This window comes from Mercenaria mercenaria, chromosome 2 (genome assembly GCF_021730395.1).
Source record: "Mercenaria mercenaria strain notata chromosome 2, MADL_Memer_1, whole genome shotgun sequence".
Classification (NCBI taxonomy): domain Eukaryota; kingdom Metazoa; phylum Mollusca; class Bivalvia; order Venerida; family Veneridae; genus Mercenaria; species Mercenaria mercenaria.
In genome coordinates this window covers 104494358-104510490 of record NC_069362.1, presented here as the reverse complement: position 1 = coordinate 104510490, position 16133 = coordinate 104494358, and the positions used below count along the sequence as shown (strand labels likewise).

At 36.5% G+C, this 16133-nt stretch overlaps 1 protein-coding gene across 5 annotated transcripts in view; it reads left to right on the top strand.

Annotated features, from left to right (window-relative positions):
- LOC123564769 (protein zer-1 homolog) overlaps nucleotides 1–16133 on the top strand; it is a 76770-nt gene that overhangs the window by 30068 nt on the left and 30569 nt on the right. For all 5 annotated transcript variants that reach the window (XM_053537415.1, XM_053537412.1, XM_053537411.1 and 2 more), the window contains 4 exons: nucleotides 1406–1494; nucleotides 7851–7916; nucleotides 10974–11070; nucleotides 15726–15779. In XM_053537415.1, the coding sequence (XP_053393390.1) occupies nucleotides 1406–1494; nucleotides 7851–7916; nucleotides 10974–11070; nucleotides 15726–15779 (306 nt within the window). The remainder of the gene's footprint in view (nucleotides 1–1405; nucleotides 1495–7850; nucleotides 7917–10973; nucleotides 11071–15725; nucleotides 15780–16133) is intronic.

The window sequence follows — 16133 nt, the reverse complement described above, 5'->3', positions numbered from 1 at the left end:
GCTTGTTAACACTCTAGAGGTCACATTTTTGGCCCAATCTTAATGAAACTTGGTCAGAATGTTACCCTCCATAAAATCTTGGATGAGTTCGATATTGGGTCATCTGGGGTCAAAAACTAGGTCACCAGGTCAAATCAAAGGAAAAGCTTGTTAACACTGTAGAGGCCGCATTTATGACTATATCTTCATGAAACTTGGTCAGAATGTTAATATTGATGATCTTAAGGTCCAGTTTGAATCTGGGTCATGTAGGATTAAAAACTAGGTCATCTGGTCAAATCAAAGGAAAAGCTAGTTAACACTGTAGAGGCCACATTTATGACCATATCTTAAAGAAACTTGGTCAGAATGTTTATCTTGATGCTCTTTAGGTCAAGTTTAAACCTGGGTCAGCTTCGGTCAAAAACTAGGTCACTAGGTTAAATCAAAGGAAAAGCTTGTTAACATTGTAGAGGCCACATTTATGACTATATCTTCATGAAACTTAGTCAGAATATTAAACTTGATGATCTTTAGGTCAAGTTTGAATCTGGGTCATGTTGGGTCAAGAATTAGGTCATGGGGGCAAATCAAAGGAAAAGCTTGTTAACACTCTAGAGGCCACATCTATGACTGTAACTTCATGAAACTAAGAATGTTAAACTTGATGATCTTTAGGTCAAGTTCGAATCTGGGTCATGTGGGTCAAAAACTAGGTCACGGGGTCAAATCAAAAGAAAAGCTAGTTAACACTGTAGAGGCCACATTTATGAACATATCTTGATGAAACTTGGTCAGAATGTTAATCTTGATGATCTTTAGGTCAATATGTCAGGTGAGCGATACAGGGCCTTCATGGCCCTCTTGTTTAAAATATTTTAGCAAATTGGTCAGTCATACAGGGATACAAGGGATACATAAGGCAACAGAGGGATACAAGGGGGTTACATGCATACTTTTTAATATTTCACCAAATTGGTCAGTCATACAGGGATACAAGGGATACATAAGGCAACAGAGGGATACAAGGTGGTGTGGAAAGTGTTGTGTTTTTGGGCTATATATGTTTCGAAGAACTTGAGACAAATGGTCACCACATTGAGTCGACGTGCAGAGCACATGTTTTGGATGGCTTGCTTCAAATGTTCATCACATCGAGAAGACATGCAGAGTGCATGTTTTGGATGGCTCACTTCAAGGTCACACTTAAGAGGTCAAAGGTCATACCTTAGAGTGTATATTGCTCCGCATTGCGGTGCTCTTGTTGTCTTATTTCAAATTATGGAAATTTTGCAGGTTTTGTTTGCTTTTGCAAAAAATCGAATATGAGAATGTGAGGTTCAATGTGTGGTTCAAGAAAAACAAAATAACTTTGGGTAATTTACCTATTAGAAATTTTATTTATATGATCTGTCTATAACCACAGGGTCTTATAATGTATATGACACAATCAGGAGAATGGACTGATGGTGGAGCATCAGAAGAATTTGAAGAGAAAAGTATTTGTATCGCTTTGTGAGTACAAGTTCTTTATTTTAAAACTTTGTTGAATATTGCATACATTTAAAATACCGTACAGCGAGTTATTTCTAGGGGGTGATAATTCTATGTTTCTGCAGTCTCTCGGTATAATTGCAAAAATATTTCCAGCAGAATATTTACCCATCAAAAATTTAAACTGCAAAAATCTGCACTTTTTATGCCGCCAAAGGTGTGCATGTTAAAATCGCACTGTCCGTCATCCGTCCGTGAATGTGTGAGTCCGTGCATCCGGTAAGTTCCTGTCTGGGCTGTAACTCTTCCATCCATAAAGGGATTTTAAAATAACTTGGCACAAATGTTCACCATAATGAGATGATGTATCATGCGCAAGATCCAGACCACTAGCTCCAAGATCAAGGTCAAGGTAATCAATACCCCAAAAATCACGCTTTAAGGACATTATAAGGGGCATGTCTGCGTTCTATACTCTACGTGGCATTTCTATGCTTCATTGTGTCCAAAAGAGCGAATGGACCATTATTAAACTTAAACACAGACAGACAGATCTGAATTTCTATTTTGTTCCATACATAATTATTTATAGTGAAAATACCATCTAAATGAAGCTCTTTTGAAGCTAAGTGGTTGAGCTTTGCAATATTTACCCCGTGTACCAATGCTTTACGTTGGGCACATGAAAGAACCAAAAGAACTGCTTTAGTTCATTTGTGTCTCAAAAGTCTTCGAATGAAATTTTATGACCACCGCAATTGAATTTTCCGAATGGGTAAATTCATTTAACATTGATATTTTATGCTTGCACAAATTTTATCTAATATCAATATTTTTATGATTGCATAATATGTATTTTATGATAGCGATTTGACGTGTCATTATTTCTCGCATATTTTCGATCTTGATTACTTTTGCGAATCGGGTTGTCATTAAAATTTATCGATTCACCTCGTCATTAATATTTAGCTCACGTTTTTAGTATCAAGAAAATGGATAGGGCTTCAGACGAAGCATGCAGCTAATATTTCATTTCATTTGCTTTCGTAGAAGAAGGCAGGGCTAAAGGTGAATCAGATTGACTGATAACCATTTTTGCATGGAGGAATACTCTCGTGACTCGGCGAAGTTTAAAATTATACCCCGAGGTGTAAATCGATATTGACACATCGGTGTATTGTCTTCATGTATTGCTTTGATTATCCATTACTACTTCCTTGAGAATGATCAGAAGATCAGATCGACGGTTATTGTGTTTGCACCAATGAAATTCGCAAATTGAACAGTTTTAGCGCCATAATTTATATTTTGTCTCATTTGGCGCCTTTGCCGACCGACAGTAGGAACCCTGCCTAAAGGTGTGGGTCAAAACCTTGTACTGCACCCTGTATTACTGGCTCCTTCAGAACCAGTGTAATATGATTGCGACGGGGCATCTTAGTGATGACGCGAGCTGCCGTGTTCTTGACATGTTGCAACTTGTTTAGTGCTATTTAGAATACTACTTAACAAGGCATTACAGTAGTCTAACCGTGAAGTAACGGGACTGTTGATAGGTGTCTTTGTGGCATCACTGGTAAGATACCATGACCTGTTCTGCGGAGTTGTGAATATCCAGCCCAGCACACAGAATTGACTTGTTATTCCATATCCATACTGTTGTCAAATACTGCATCAAGATTCCTAACACATTTTGTGGATTGTGCTTGGAGTTACTCTTTGATATGAATAGCATTACCTCTGTTTTATCAGCATTGAACTTCAGCATGTTGCAATGCATCCACGAGACAATTTCAGCTAGACAGCTCTCAGTGCAATGCATATCTTACAATGTTTCATTAAAAGCATGTTTACTTTATAGCAGTTACGGGTAATTTAGTTCAATGTTTTTCACCAATTAGTCATTCTCACAACAATTCATCCTCCTTGGCATTGAAAACGCAAAAAATTCTCTTCCTTTTATGTGAAAACACAAAAATAAAAAACGCAGAAAATTATGCCTTAATTTTTGGAACCAAAACGCAAAGTTTTTTGAACGCTGAAAGAACTCACTAAGTGGTAATCTTGATATCTTGCAGTGAATTTATTGTAGAAACCATTTCATTTTGTACCAGCAGTAAAACTTACACTGTTGGGAACTCAGATACTGTGAAACTTTGATGGCAAAAACACAGTTTTAAGCCTCTATTTAGTCATTAAGTGTAATGCTTTAGTTTCTGGCACTCAGTTTGTTCCTTCATTATATATTAGTTAAAATTGTTAAGCTCTCTCTAAGGAGGCAGTACACAGAGTATGAAGTCTAGATTCAAAATAATAAGACTCAGCTGTCTGGTGACGTATAGTATACTTGGGATTGGAGGGAGTAAACAGCTGTAAAAGAATTTAAAAGTTCCATGTTGTTTATGCTTTAATAGTTTTGTACTTCTTGAAGGGGAAGCATAGTTGCCACTTCTTCCGTGAGTCTGTGTCTGGCTGTCTGGTAATTCTTGTCTGGAATATGTCTAAGTAACAATTAGTTAGAATTAGAATTTATAGAAAGCTTTACTCTCAAGAGGAGATTAGCATATCATATTCTTGTTCTGCTATGTTGATTTTTCACTGAGAAATTGCCATTTGATTATTCAACGATAGTGTTCTATGATACCTTTTTATAGAGTATTGCTCAGGAACCTCTTGTTGGAATTTATTAAAACTTCATAGCAATAGCAGCTGCACTCCAAAGAGGACACACACATCTTGTCTTCATGTTCTGGTGGAAAGATTTTTCATCAAGCTATCCTCTAATCACCGTGGCGTCGGCTTCGGCATCACACTTTGGTTAAGTTTTTTGTACCTGTCCACATTTTGACAAAGTCTTTTGAGATAAAGCTTTGAATCTTTCAACACTTGTTTACCATCACTATGTCCAGTTATAGGCAAGAGAACATAACTCCATCAAGGATTTCGGCTGAATTATGGCCCTTTTGACTTGAAATCTTGGTTAAGTTTTTCATACCAGTTCATGTTTTGTGTAAAGTGTTTGACATAAGGCTTTGAAACTTTTACCACTTGTTCAGTATAATGTCTCTATCTGTAGACAAGAGTACATAACTCTGTCAAGTATTTTGGCTGAATTATGGCCCTTTTTGGACTTTGAAGTTGGTTCTGTTTTTTGTACAAATCGGCGTTTTGTCAAAATTATTTGACTTGTGGCTTTGAAACTTTAAAGACTTGCTTGCCATCACCATGTCCAGGTAAAGGCAATAGTACATGACTGCATCAAGGATTTTGGTTGAATTATGACCTAGAGATCTTGGTTAAGTTTTTATTACCAGTTCATACTTTGTGTAAAGTGTTTAACATACGACTATGAAACTTTTACCACTTGTTCAGTATAATGTCTCTATCTGTAGACAAGAGTACATAACTCTGTCAAGTATTTTGGCTGAATTATAGCCCTTTTTGGACTTGAAAATTGGTTCAGTTTTCATACAGGTCAATGTTTTGTCATAACAGTTTGACATGTGGCTTTGAAACTATAAACACTCGCTTATCATCATGATTTCCATCTGTAAGAGTACATAACTCTGTCGACTATTTTGGCTGAATTGTGTCCCTTTTTAGCTCATCTAATTTTTTGAAAAAAGATGATGAGTTATTGTCATCACTTGATCGGCGTTGGCGTTGCCTGGTTAAGTTTTATGTTTAGGTCAGCTTTTCTCCTAAACTAAAGCTATTGCTTTGAAACATGGAATACTTGTTCATCATCATAAGCTGACCCTGTACAGCAAGAAACATAACTCTGTCCTGCTTTTTGCAAGATTTATGGCCCCTTTTGTACTTAGAAAATATCAGATTTTTTGGTTAAGTTTTAGGTCAACTTTTCTCCTAAACTATCAAAGCTATTGCTTTGAAACTTGCAACACTTGTTCACCATCATAAGCTGACTATGTACATCAAGAAACATAACTCCATCCTGCCTTTTGCAAGAATTATGGACCTTTTTGGACTTAGAAAATCATGGGTAGGACAATTTTTCATCATAAGCTGACCCTGTACAGTCTGTACATCAAGAAACATAACTCCATCCTGCTTTTTTCAAGAATTATTGCCCCTTTTGGACTTAGAAAATCAGTTTTCTTGGTTAAGTTTTATGTTTAGGTCAGCTTTTCTCCTAAACTATCAAAGCTATTGCTTTGAAACTTGCAACACTTGTTCACCATCATAAGCTGACCCTGTACAGCAAGAAACATAACTCCATCCTGCATTTTGCAAGATTTATGGCCCCTTTTGGACTTAGAAAATATCAGATTTCTTGGTTAAGTTTTATGTTTAGGTCAACCTTTTCTCTTAAACTATCAAAGCTATTGCTTTGAAACTTGCAACACTTGTTCACCATCATAAGCTGACCCTGTACATCAAGAAACATAACTCCATCCTGCTTTTTTTCAAGAATTATTGCCCCTTTTGAACTTAGAAAATCAGTTTTCTTGGTTGAGTAATATGTTTAAGTCGGCTTTTCTCCTAAACTATCAAAGCTTTTGCTTTAAAACTTGCAACACTTGTTCATCATCGTAAGCTGACCATGTACAGCAAGAAACATAACTCTGTCCTGCATTTTGCAAGACTTATGGCCCCTTTTGGACTTAGAAAATATCAGATTTATTGGTTAAGTTTTATGTTTAGGTCAGCTTTTCTCCTAAACTATTCAAGCTATTGCTTTGAAACTTGCAACAGTTGTTCACCATCATAAGCTGACTATGTACATCAAGAAACGTAACTCCATCCTGCTTTGTGCAAGAATTATGGCCCTTTTTGGACTTAGAAAATCATGGGTAGGACAATTTTTCTATTATAAAAAAAAATCAGATGAGCATCAGCACCCGCAAGGCGGTGCTCTTGTTGGACTCGGAATCAGTTAATATTTTTATACAAGTCCATTATTTGCCTAACCTGTTTGTCATGAGGCTTTCAAACTTTGACGACTTGTTTACCATCACAGTTTACATTATGTAGAAAAGACTTCATAACTAGGCCAAGGACTTTAACTCAGTTGAGCCCTTTTTTGACGGAAATTTGTTTAGTTTCTCATACCATTCTGTATTTTGTCTAAACTGTTTGACATATGACTTTGAAACTTTGAACACTTCATTACCATTATGGTTACACATTGTCATTTAGTGCAATACTTATCCAAATCTACAAAATTTGTAGGTACATTGTTTGTCTTATCTTTTTTCATGCCTCTGAAGGGAGGCATATTAGTTTTCAACTGTCCGTCCGTTTATTAGTTTGTTCGTTAGTTCGTCATAATGTTAACTTTTTGCATGAAGGCACATTACTCGCAAACCACTGCTCTCAGGACCTTCAGACTTCACGTGTTAATAGTACTTATTGAGTACACGACCCCTATTGACTTTGGGGTCACCAGGTCAAAGGTCAAGGTCACCAGGTCAAAGCTCAAGGCGCTGCGGGGGCATTTGTCACCATTAGTGACAGATCTTGTTTTCTGAAAATCTGTGGTAATATTTTGACCCCATTCTTCCATCAATTCTTTAGATAGTCAAGCGCGCTGTCATCCGACAGCTCTTGTTCATGATGTTCTCTGTTTAAACAATAAATGATAAAGGATGGATGAGGCATTTCCTTTGACCCAGTAAGTGTTCTATCATTGTGCTTTTTGTATTATTCTAAAGAGGGTATGGATGCTTTTCTTTCAAGATCCGGCATAAAACAGATGTATGATATGGGTTTTTATCTGGCAGCTTGTGCCATAATTGTGTCCTTGAAAGATATACACATTTTGGGCTAGCTTTAGAGTTATTGAGTATATTATCTACTGATCACCCTTTCTGTATGTTAAGGGCTTAACAATTGGGTATTTTGTCAAACAAGTGAGCTTACATTGGTGGGGTATTATTTTATATAAACTCTTGTATCTATCCCTTTCCAGTTCTAAATACATGTATAGTGAACTATGAGCATCATGAAAATAAGTGACATAACAGTTTGTAGGATTCCACAATATTCAGATATCCTGTATGTACAATGTCTGTGGTATTATTTGTGCCCTTCTCCCCAAACAAATTTGTCTTTATCTGTCTGTCCAGATTTGTTTCATGCATAATAATTATCTTAGAAAGTATTTCACAAAGAGTCATCAAACCTCACAGGAGTGTTACTATGTGTTTGAAGTTGTGCACCTGGTATTATAATTATGATTTCACACAGTTAAACTACAGTTATTGCCCTTGACTTAGTCACTGATATGAACACAGTGACAGGAGTGGGGGCACCAGTGTTTTATGGACAAACATCTAGTTCTTTTTATCTATATTTATATAATAAAGCTGCAAAAACTTATAAAGGACCTTTACAAGCACCTGTGTATATTTCAGGGAAATTATGTTCAGTCTGGTTGTAGACCATGGTCTGGTGGAATGTTTCACTGTAAGAAGGAAGAGGTATAATTTTATTGTCCTTTCATACCTTTCATACAAGCCTTATTAAGCCATAATTTGTGAGCTTTTTTAAGACATTATGTAGTTTAAATATAGGCAGTATAACCTTTGAATATATCAAGTCCTTGTAATCCAAATACCTCTTTGAAACAGCTGATTTAAGACTTTATTATACCCCCACCAAACATGTTTGGAGAGGGGTATATAGGAGTCAGTTTTGTCGCGTCCCGTCCCGTCCTGAAATCTATTATCTCAGTTATTACTAAATGGATTTGATTCAAACTTAAAATAGATGTTCCGCCTTATCACCCACATCATGTGACACAATGTGCATAACTCTGACACCAAGTTTTCATGAATTATGTCCCCATTTACTTAGAATTTAAGGTTTATTTTGTTGTATTTTCACTGTATCTCAGTTATTACTAAATGGATTTGATTCAAACTTAAAATAGTTGTTCCACCTCATCACCCACATCATGTGACATAAGTTGCTTAATTCTGACATCAATTTTTAGCTCACCTGTCACAAAGTGACAAGGTGAGCTTTTGTGATCGCGCGGTGTCCGTCGTCCGTCGTCCGTCCGTCCGTCCGTGCGTCCGTCCGTAAACTTTTGCTTGTGACCACTCTAGAGGTCACATTTTTTATGGGATCTTTATGAAAGTTGGTCAGATTGTTCATCTTGATGATATCTAGGTCAAGTTCGAAACTGGGTCACGTGCCATCAAAAACTAGGTCAGTAGGTCTAAAAATAGAAAAACCTTGTGACCTCTCTAGAGGCCATACTTTTCAATGGATATTCATAAAAATTGGTCAGAATGTTCACCTTGATGATATCTAAGTCAAGTTCGAAAGTGGGTCACGTGCCTTCAAAAAGTAGGTCAGTAGGTCAAATAATGAAAAAACGTTGTGACCTCTCTAAAGGCCATATTTTTCATGGGATCTGTATGAAAGTTGGTCTGAATGTTTATCTTGATGATATATAGGTCAAGTTTGAAACTGGGTCAACTGCGATCAAAAACTAGGTCAGTAGGTCTTGAAATAGAAAAACCTTGTGACCTCTCTAGAGGCCATACCCTTGAATGGATCTTCATGAAAATTGGTCAGAATGTTCACCTTGATGATATCTAGGTCAAGTTTGAAACTGGGTCACGTGCCTTAAAAAACTAGGTCAATAGGTCAAATAATAGAAAAACCTTGTGACCTCTCTAGAGACCATATTTTTCAATGGATCTTCATGAAAATTGGTCAGAATTTTTATCTTTATAATATCTAGGTCAAGTTCAAAACTGGGTCACATGAGCTCAAAAACTAGGTCACTATGTCAAATAATAGAAAAAACGACGTCATACTCAAAACTGGATCATGTGGGAAGAGGTGAGTGATTCAGGACCATCATGGTCCTCTTGTTTATGAATTATGTCCCCTTTTTTACTTTAAATTTAAGGTTGATTTTGATGTATTTTCGCTATATCTCAGTTACTACTAAATGGATTTGATTTAAACTTAAAACAGATGTTCCACCTCATCACCCACATCATGTGACACAAGGTGCATAACTCTGACACCAATTTTTCTTGAATTATGTCCCCTTTTACTTAGAATTTAAGGTTAATGTTGATGTATTTTCACTATATCTTATTCTGATTGGCTTAGAGCCAAAGGGAAGTAACCTTTTTTTTAACTTTTGTACTGAGTTTCTTCCCCTTAAATTCCAGGAATTAGTCTATTTTTAGAAATCCTTTAGATTTTCAATATTTTTGGTATTTTTCTAACTTTTTTATTATCAGTGTCGGTAAGACACATTTTTTGTATTCACATTTAGTGTATCTCTAATATTAGAGATTTTTTATATTTACCTCATCCCTCATCCAGGGCACATAATTATACTAGTATTACTTATATGTGGAAGCCCAGGATGAAGTACTCCAAAGACGAGTGAACTTCTTTTTAAGTATTAAGCTTTTTTGACATTTTTATATTATTCTAAGTATTTTTAAGATTACTTATGGTTGCCATTCTTCTGTGACAAGACCGTATGGTGGGGGTATGAGTCACTCCTGTGCAGTTCTAGTTATTCCTTGTTGATGAAAGCTTTGTAAAGATTTGATTTTAAGTAGGAAAAAAATAACAATTGAAGTAAGATATATTTACATTTATTATTTGTCACCTAAGTAAAATGATGGTATTTTGACAGAATGGTCAGCACAAAAATTGCATTAATTCTAGAATAGTTCATCGGAAGAAAGACAGATTATGTTGTGTTATGAATGTTTTTTACTGAGTTATTGAAATATTAAACTGAGTGTGTAATATACTGTGTGTTCACAGAGAACAGTTTTAATATATTTTTCACTTAAAGAATCGATAAATGGGTAAAATTAGTCAGAATATGAATAATGTTATTTTTGTGGAGCCCACTTGCTGAAGCGAAGGCATATTCCTATAAATGGCTGTTCGATGTGTGCTTGCATCATGTGTGCGACCGTCCAACCTTATTTGTTTTTCTGGACCATAAACTTGACATGCATAGAGCAATCTTGTTTATATTTGGCATCAATGTTAACCTCATTGAGACGGAGTGTCATGTGCAAACTCGGGTTCCTGTCTCAAAGGTCAAGATTACAATTGGAGGTTAAATGTCATGTCGGATCTTGTCTGGCCCATAACTTCGACATGCATTGAGGAATCTTGTTTATAATTGGCATGAATGTTTAACTCAGTGAGATGGAGTGTCATATGCGAACCAGAGGTTCCTATCTCAAAGGTCAAGGTCACATTTTAAGGTCAAAGGGTAGGCTGGACATGATGCGTATGGGCATCTAGTTTTTGTTTTTCATGTAAGATCAAAATATGTGCACATAGCTACAAGTAGACATCATCATTTATAAGACTGAAGGATTGTTGAAAAAAATACTAAACCCAAACACAGGCAAACTATAGCTTTGTAGAGTATTTTGCAGCTTTCTAGTTCATAAAACAGTATGTCAATTATTTAGTACTTTGTTGCATTCAAGTTCATAAAACAACGTATAAATGATAAATATCTTATTATTTAGATTGCTTCTGGACCAGCTTCTTAATATTTGTAACATGATGTGTACCAGAATTCGCTGGAACCTAAGTGCCACAAGGATCACAGAACAGAGAACTAAGGTAAACATTCTATGATTCAACCTTACAATCTTAGAGACACCTTCCCCAAATGCCAGCCTCTGATTGGCTGTTTCAGAGCACAAAGAACTTGTGAAATTCACCGATGGCAAGGATGTATTTGGAGACTGATTCTATATTTATAGGTTATTAGCTTTGCATCGGGAAATATGCACGTGTTCTTCGGTGGAATATTGCACGACTTTAGGAGCACAATATTCTTCCGCTGAAAAACGAGTGCATATTTCCCGATGCAAAGATAATAACCTATTATTACATACGCATCTACACGTATACATATTATGTAAATATCATAAATATGTGCAATAGTCTGAATAGAATTGACAATACTGAACTAAATAGAAAAAATAGTGCAACAACACACACTGAATTACCTCACACACCCGATATGAAATTCAGGCGTCAGTGTATGGAAAAATATTGATACTTCCGGTACCAATGTAACTTAACAGGGAATAGAAACGAGTATGTAATAATTACTGTTGTATGATTGAAATCAGGTCCTTTGTTTATCAACATTCAGATGCGGAATTTTCTTAATATCTTTTAGAAATATTTATCTTACTGCAACAGAAACTGTTGCAACATAATAAATTTAGTAGTGTAGACAGGTCGTAAAATAGATTAAAGGTAGTTGAATGTCTGATGCTATTTCTCTATTTGAGGAACACTCGTGTCAGTGATCATGTGTTTATGAGGAAACCGGTATGACTTTCTAGGAATACTTGCCTTTTTCTCTGAAACATTTCTTATGTGCTGTCTGTTGTTTAGCTCACCTATCACATAGTGACAGGGTGAGCTTTTGTGATTGCATTTTGTCTGTTGTAGGTCATCAATCCATCTGTCATCAGTCGTACGTTCTCTATTTTTTGTGAACACGTTAGAGACCACATTTTGCAGTCAATTTTAACCAACTTGCACACAACTTGTATTGGCATAATATCTCGGTTCTTTTCGAAAATTTGCCAGATCCCATCATAGGTTCCCAGGGTTATCACCCCTTTAAGGGCCAACATTTAATTTGCTATTTTTAGCTCACCTGTCACGAAGTGACAAGGTGAGCTTTTGTGATCGCGCAGTGTCCGTCGTCCGTCGTGCGTCCGTGCGTAAACTTTTCCTTGTGACATCTCTAGAGGTCACATTTTTCATGGGATCTTTATGAAAATGGGTCAGAATGTTCATCCTGGTAAATTCTAGGTCATGTTCGAAACTGGGTTACGTGCCGTCAAAAACTAGGTCAGTAGGTCTAAAAATAGAAAAACCTTGTGACCTCTCTAGAGGCCATATATTTCACAAGATCTTCATGAAAATTGGTCAGAACGTTCACCTTGATGATATTTAGGTCAAGTTCGAAACTGGGTCACGTGCCATCTAAAACTAGGTCAATAGGTCAAATAATAGAAAAACCTTGTGACCTCTCTAAAGGCCATATTTTTCTTGGGATCTGTATGAAAATTGGTCTGAATGTTTATCTTGATGATATCTAGGTCAAGTTCGAAACAGGGTCATGTGCGGTCAAAAACTAGGTCAGTAGGTCTGAAAATAGAAAAACCTTGTGACCTCTCTAGAAGCCATATATTCCACAAGATCTTCATGATAATTGGTCAGAACGTTCACATTGATGATATCTAGGTCAAGTTCAAAACTGGGTCACGTGCGGTCAAAAACTAGGTCAGTAGGTCTTAAAATAGAAAAACCTTGTGACCTCTCTAGAGGCCATATATTTCATGAAATCTTCATGAAAATTGGTCAGAACGTTCATCTTGATGATATCTAGGTCAAGTTCGAAACTGGGTCACGTGCCATCAAAAACTAGGTCAGTAGGTCAAATAATAGAAAAACCTTATGACCTCTCTAAAGGCCATATTTTTCTTGGGATCTGTATGAAACATGGTCTGAATGTTTATCTTGATGATATCTAGGTCACTTTCGAAACAGGGTCATGTGCGGTCAAAAACTAGGTCAGTAGGTCTAAAAATAGGAAAACCTTGTGACCTTTCTAGAGGCCATATATTTCACAAGATCTTCATGAAAATTGGTCAGAACGTTCACCTTGATGATATCTAGTTCAAGTTCGAAACTGGGTCACGTGCGGTCCAAAACTAGGTCAGTAGGTCGAAAAATAGAAAAACCTTGTGACCTCTCTAGAGGCCATATGTTTCATGAAATCTTCATGAAAATTGGTCAGAATGTTCACCTTGATGATATCTAAGTCAAGTTTGAAAGTGGGTCACGTGCCTTCAAAAACTAGGTCAATAGGTCAAATAATAGAAAAACCTTGTGACCTCTCTAGAGGCCATATTTTCCATGGGATCTGTATGAAAGTTGGTCTGAATATTCATCTTGATAATATCTAGGTCAGTTTCGAAAGTGGGTCATGTGCCATCAAAAACTAGGTCAGTAGGTCAAATAATAGAAAAACCTTGTGACCTCTCTAAAGGCCATATTTTTCAATGGATCTCCATAAAAATTGGTCAGAATGTTCATCTTGATGATATCTAGGTCAGGTTCGAAAGTGGGTCACGTGCCATCAAAAACTAGGTCAGTAGGTCAAATAATGAAAAAAAGTTGTGACCTCTCTAGAGGCCATATTTTTCATGGGATCTGTATGAAAGTTGGTCTGAATGTTTATCTTGATGATATCTAGGTCAAGTTTGAAACTGGTCAACTGCGATCAAAAACTAGGTCAGTAGGTCTTGAAACAGAAAAACCTTGTGACCTCTCTAGAGGCCATACCCTTGAATGGATCTTCATGAAAATTGGTCAGAATGTTCACCTTGATGATATGTAGGTCAAGTTTGAAACTGGGTCACGTGCCTTAAAAAACTAGGTCAATAGATCAAATAATAGAAAAACCTTGTGACCTCTCTAGAGACCATATTTTTCAATGGATCTTCATGAAAATTGGTCAGAATTTTTATCTTGATAATATCTAGGTCAAGTTCAAAACTGGGTCACATGAGCTCAAAAACTAGGTCACTATGTCAAATAATAGAAAAAACGACGTCATACTCAAAACTGGATCATGTGGGAAGATGTGAACGATTCAGGACCATCATGGTCCTCTTGTTTGGTGTGTGAACACGATAGAGGCCACATTTTGCAATCAACTTTATCAGACTTGCAAACAACTTGTATTGCTATAATATCTCGTTGTTTTTTTTTTTTTTTGAAAACTGGCCAGATCCCATCATTGGTTCCAGAGTTATGGTCCCTTTAAGGGCAAAAATTTGCTATATTTGGCTTGTGAACACGAAAGAGACCTCATTTTGCAATCAATTTTAATCAAATTTGCACACATCTTGAATTGGTATAATATCTCGGTTTCTTTTGAAAACAGGGCAGATCCCATAACGGGGTCCAGAGTTAATGGCTTGTTAAAGGGCCAAATTTGCTATTTTTGGCTTGTGAACACAGTAGAGACCACATTTTGCAGTCAGCTTTAATCAAACTTGCATACAACTTGTTTTCAAAAACTGACCAGATCACTTCATGGGTTTCAGAGTTATGGCCCCTTAAAGGGCCAAAATTTGCTGTTTTGGCTTTTGCAGCCATATAGAGACTTCCTGTATGGTTTGATTTGATAAAACTTGCAAAATATCTTGAACATCAATAAATCTTTGATTCCATGATATGAATCTGTCAGGTCAAGTTATAGGTTCCGGAGTTATGGCCCCTGATTGACCCCTTGGGAACACGATAGAAGTGACGTTTTATATTTGATTTTAGCCACACTTACACTCAACTATTGTCATAATGAGATCTCAGTTTCTTTCGAAAACCGGCTAGATTCCATCTTGGGTTCTGGAGTCACTGCACCTGAAAGGGGCAAAATTTTCTATTTTGGCCTTTTCAGCCATATAGAGGTTTCATTTTTCTTTGATTTTATACAAACTTGCACAGAATGATTATCTTCATGATTTCTAGGCCAGAATCGAAACTGGTTCATGTCGGTTGAAATCAAAAGAAAAGCTTGTAAACAACACAGAAGCCACATTTATGAACCTGTCTTCATGAAACTTGGTCAGAATGTTTATGTTCATGATTCCTAGGCCAGGTTTGATACCGGGTCATATGGGGTCAAAAACTAGGTCACCCGGTAAATTCAAAGGTAACACTCTTGTTCATTAGTCAGAATGTTTGTGTACATGAAATATCTTATGAATTTTTATCTGGGTCATGTAGGGTCAAAAACTAGGTTCCCAGGTCAAATCAAAGAATAAGCTTGTTAACACTGAAGAGGCCACATTTTTTATCCAATCTTAATGAAAGTTTTTCAGAATATTTGTCTCCATGAAATCACCAGGTAAAACATGTTAAGCTGTTATTGTGTGTTACTCAGGTGAGTGACTTAGGGCCATCGTGGCCCTCTTCTAAATATAAAAGCATGTACAACCTAAATGGAAAAATTGGTCAGGCCATCAGTGAAAATTGCTGAATGTATGATAGTAAATCTCATTTGAGACCTGTGTGTCTTGTAGTTGTCACTGCGATATGAATTACAAACATGGTCAAATATTAATGTCCAGCATAATTATAGCTTTTATAAAAAGTTGTCACTGTGGAATTTTTTTGTTTTTCTGTACTTGGAAGACCACACAAGATTTAGTTAGTCCAGCTGACAATATCTTTTACAGATATTTGAGAAGTCCATGTTGTTGATTCGTCACCTTGGCTTGGAGCATACAGCAGTAAGTTGTCTTTTGTTTTGTTGGGTTAATCCTTACCCTGCTTAATTTCTTTAATAAACATCCATTTATTAATTTGGACAATGCCATTGTCTGTTAAAAGGGATGCTTATCAGATAGATACTAACTGAATGGCGAACAGTGCAGATCTTGACCAGACTGCACACTGGTCACAAGGACGGAATCAGTTGTAACAAGCATGATTAAAGGGTATTCTTCGGCAGTATTTCTGTTTCATGTGACATTCAGTCAGTTTAAACATTGTTCAAGGACCCTTTGTTCTCGACACCTATAACAGATGTTTCCATATGAACTAGAGACATTAGAGACTTTGTCTGTAGTGAGTCTTCACCGAAA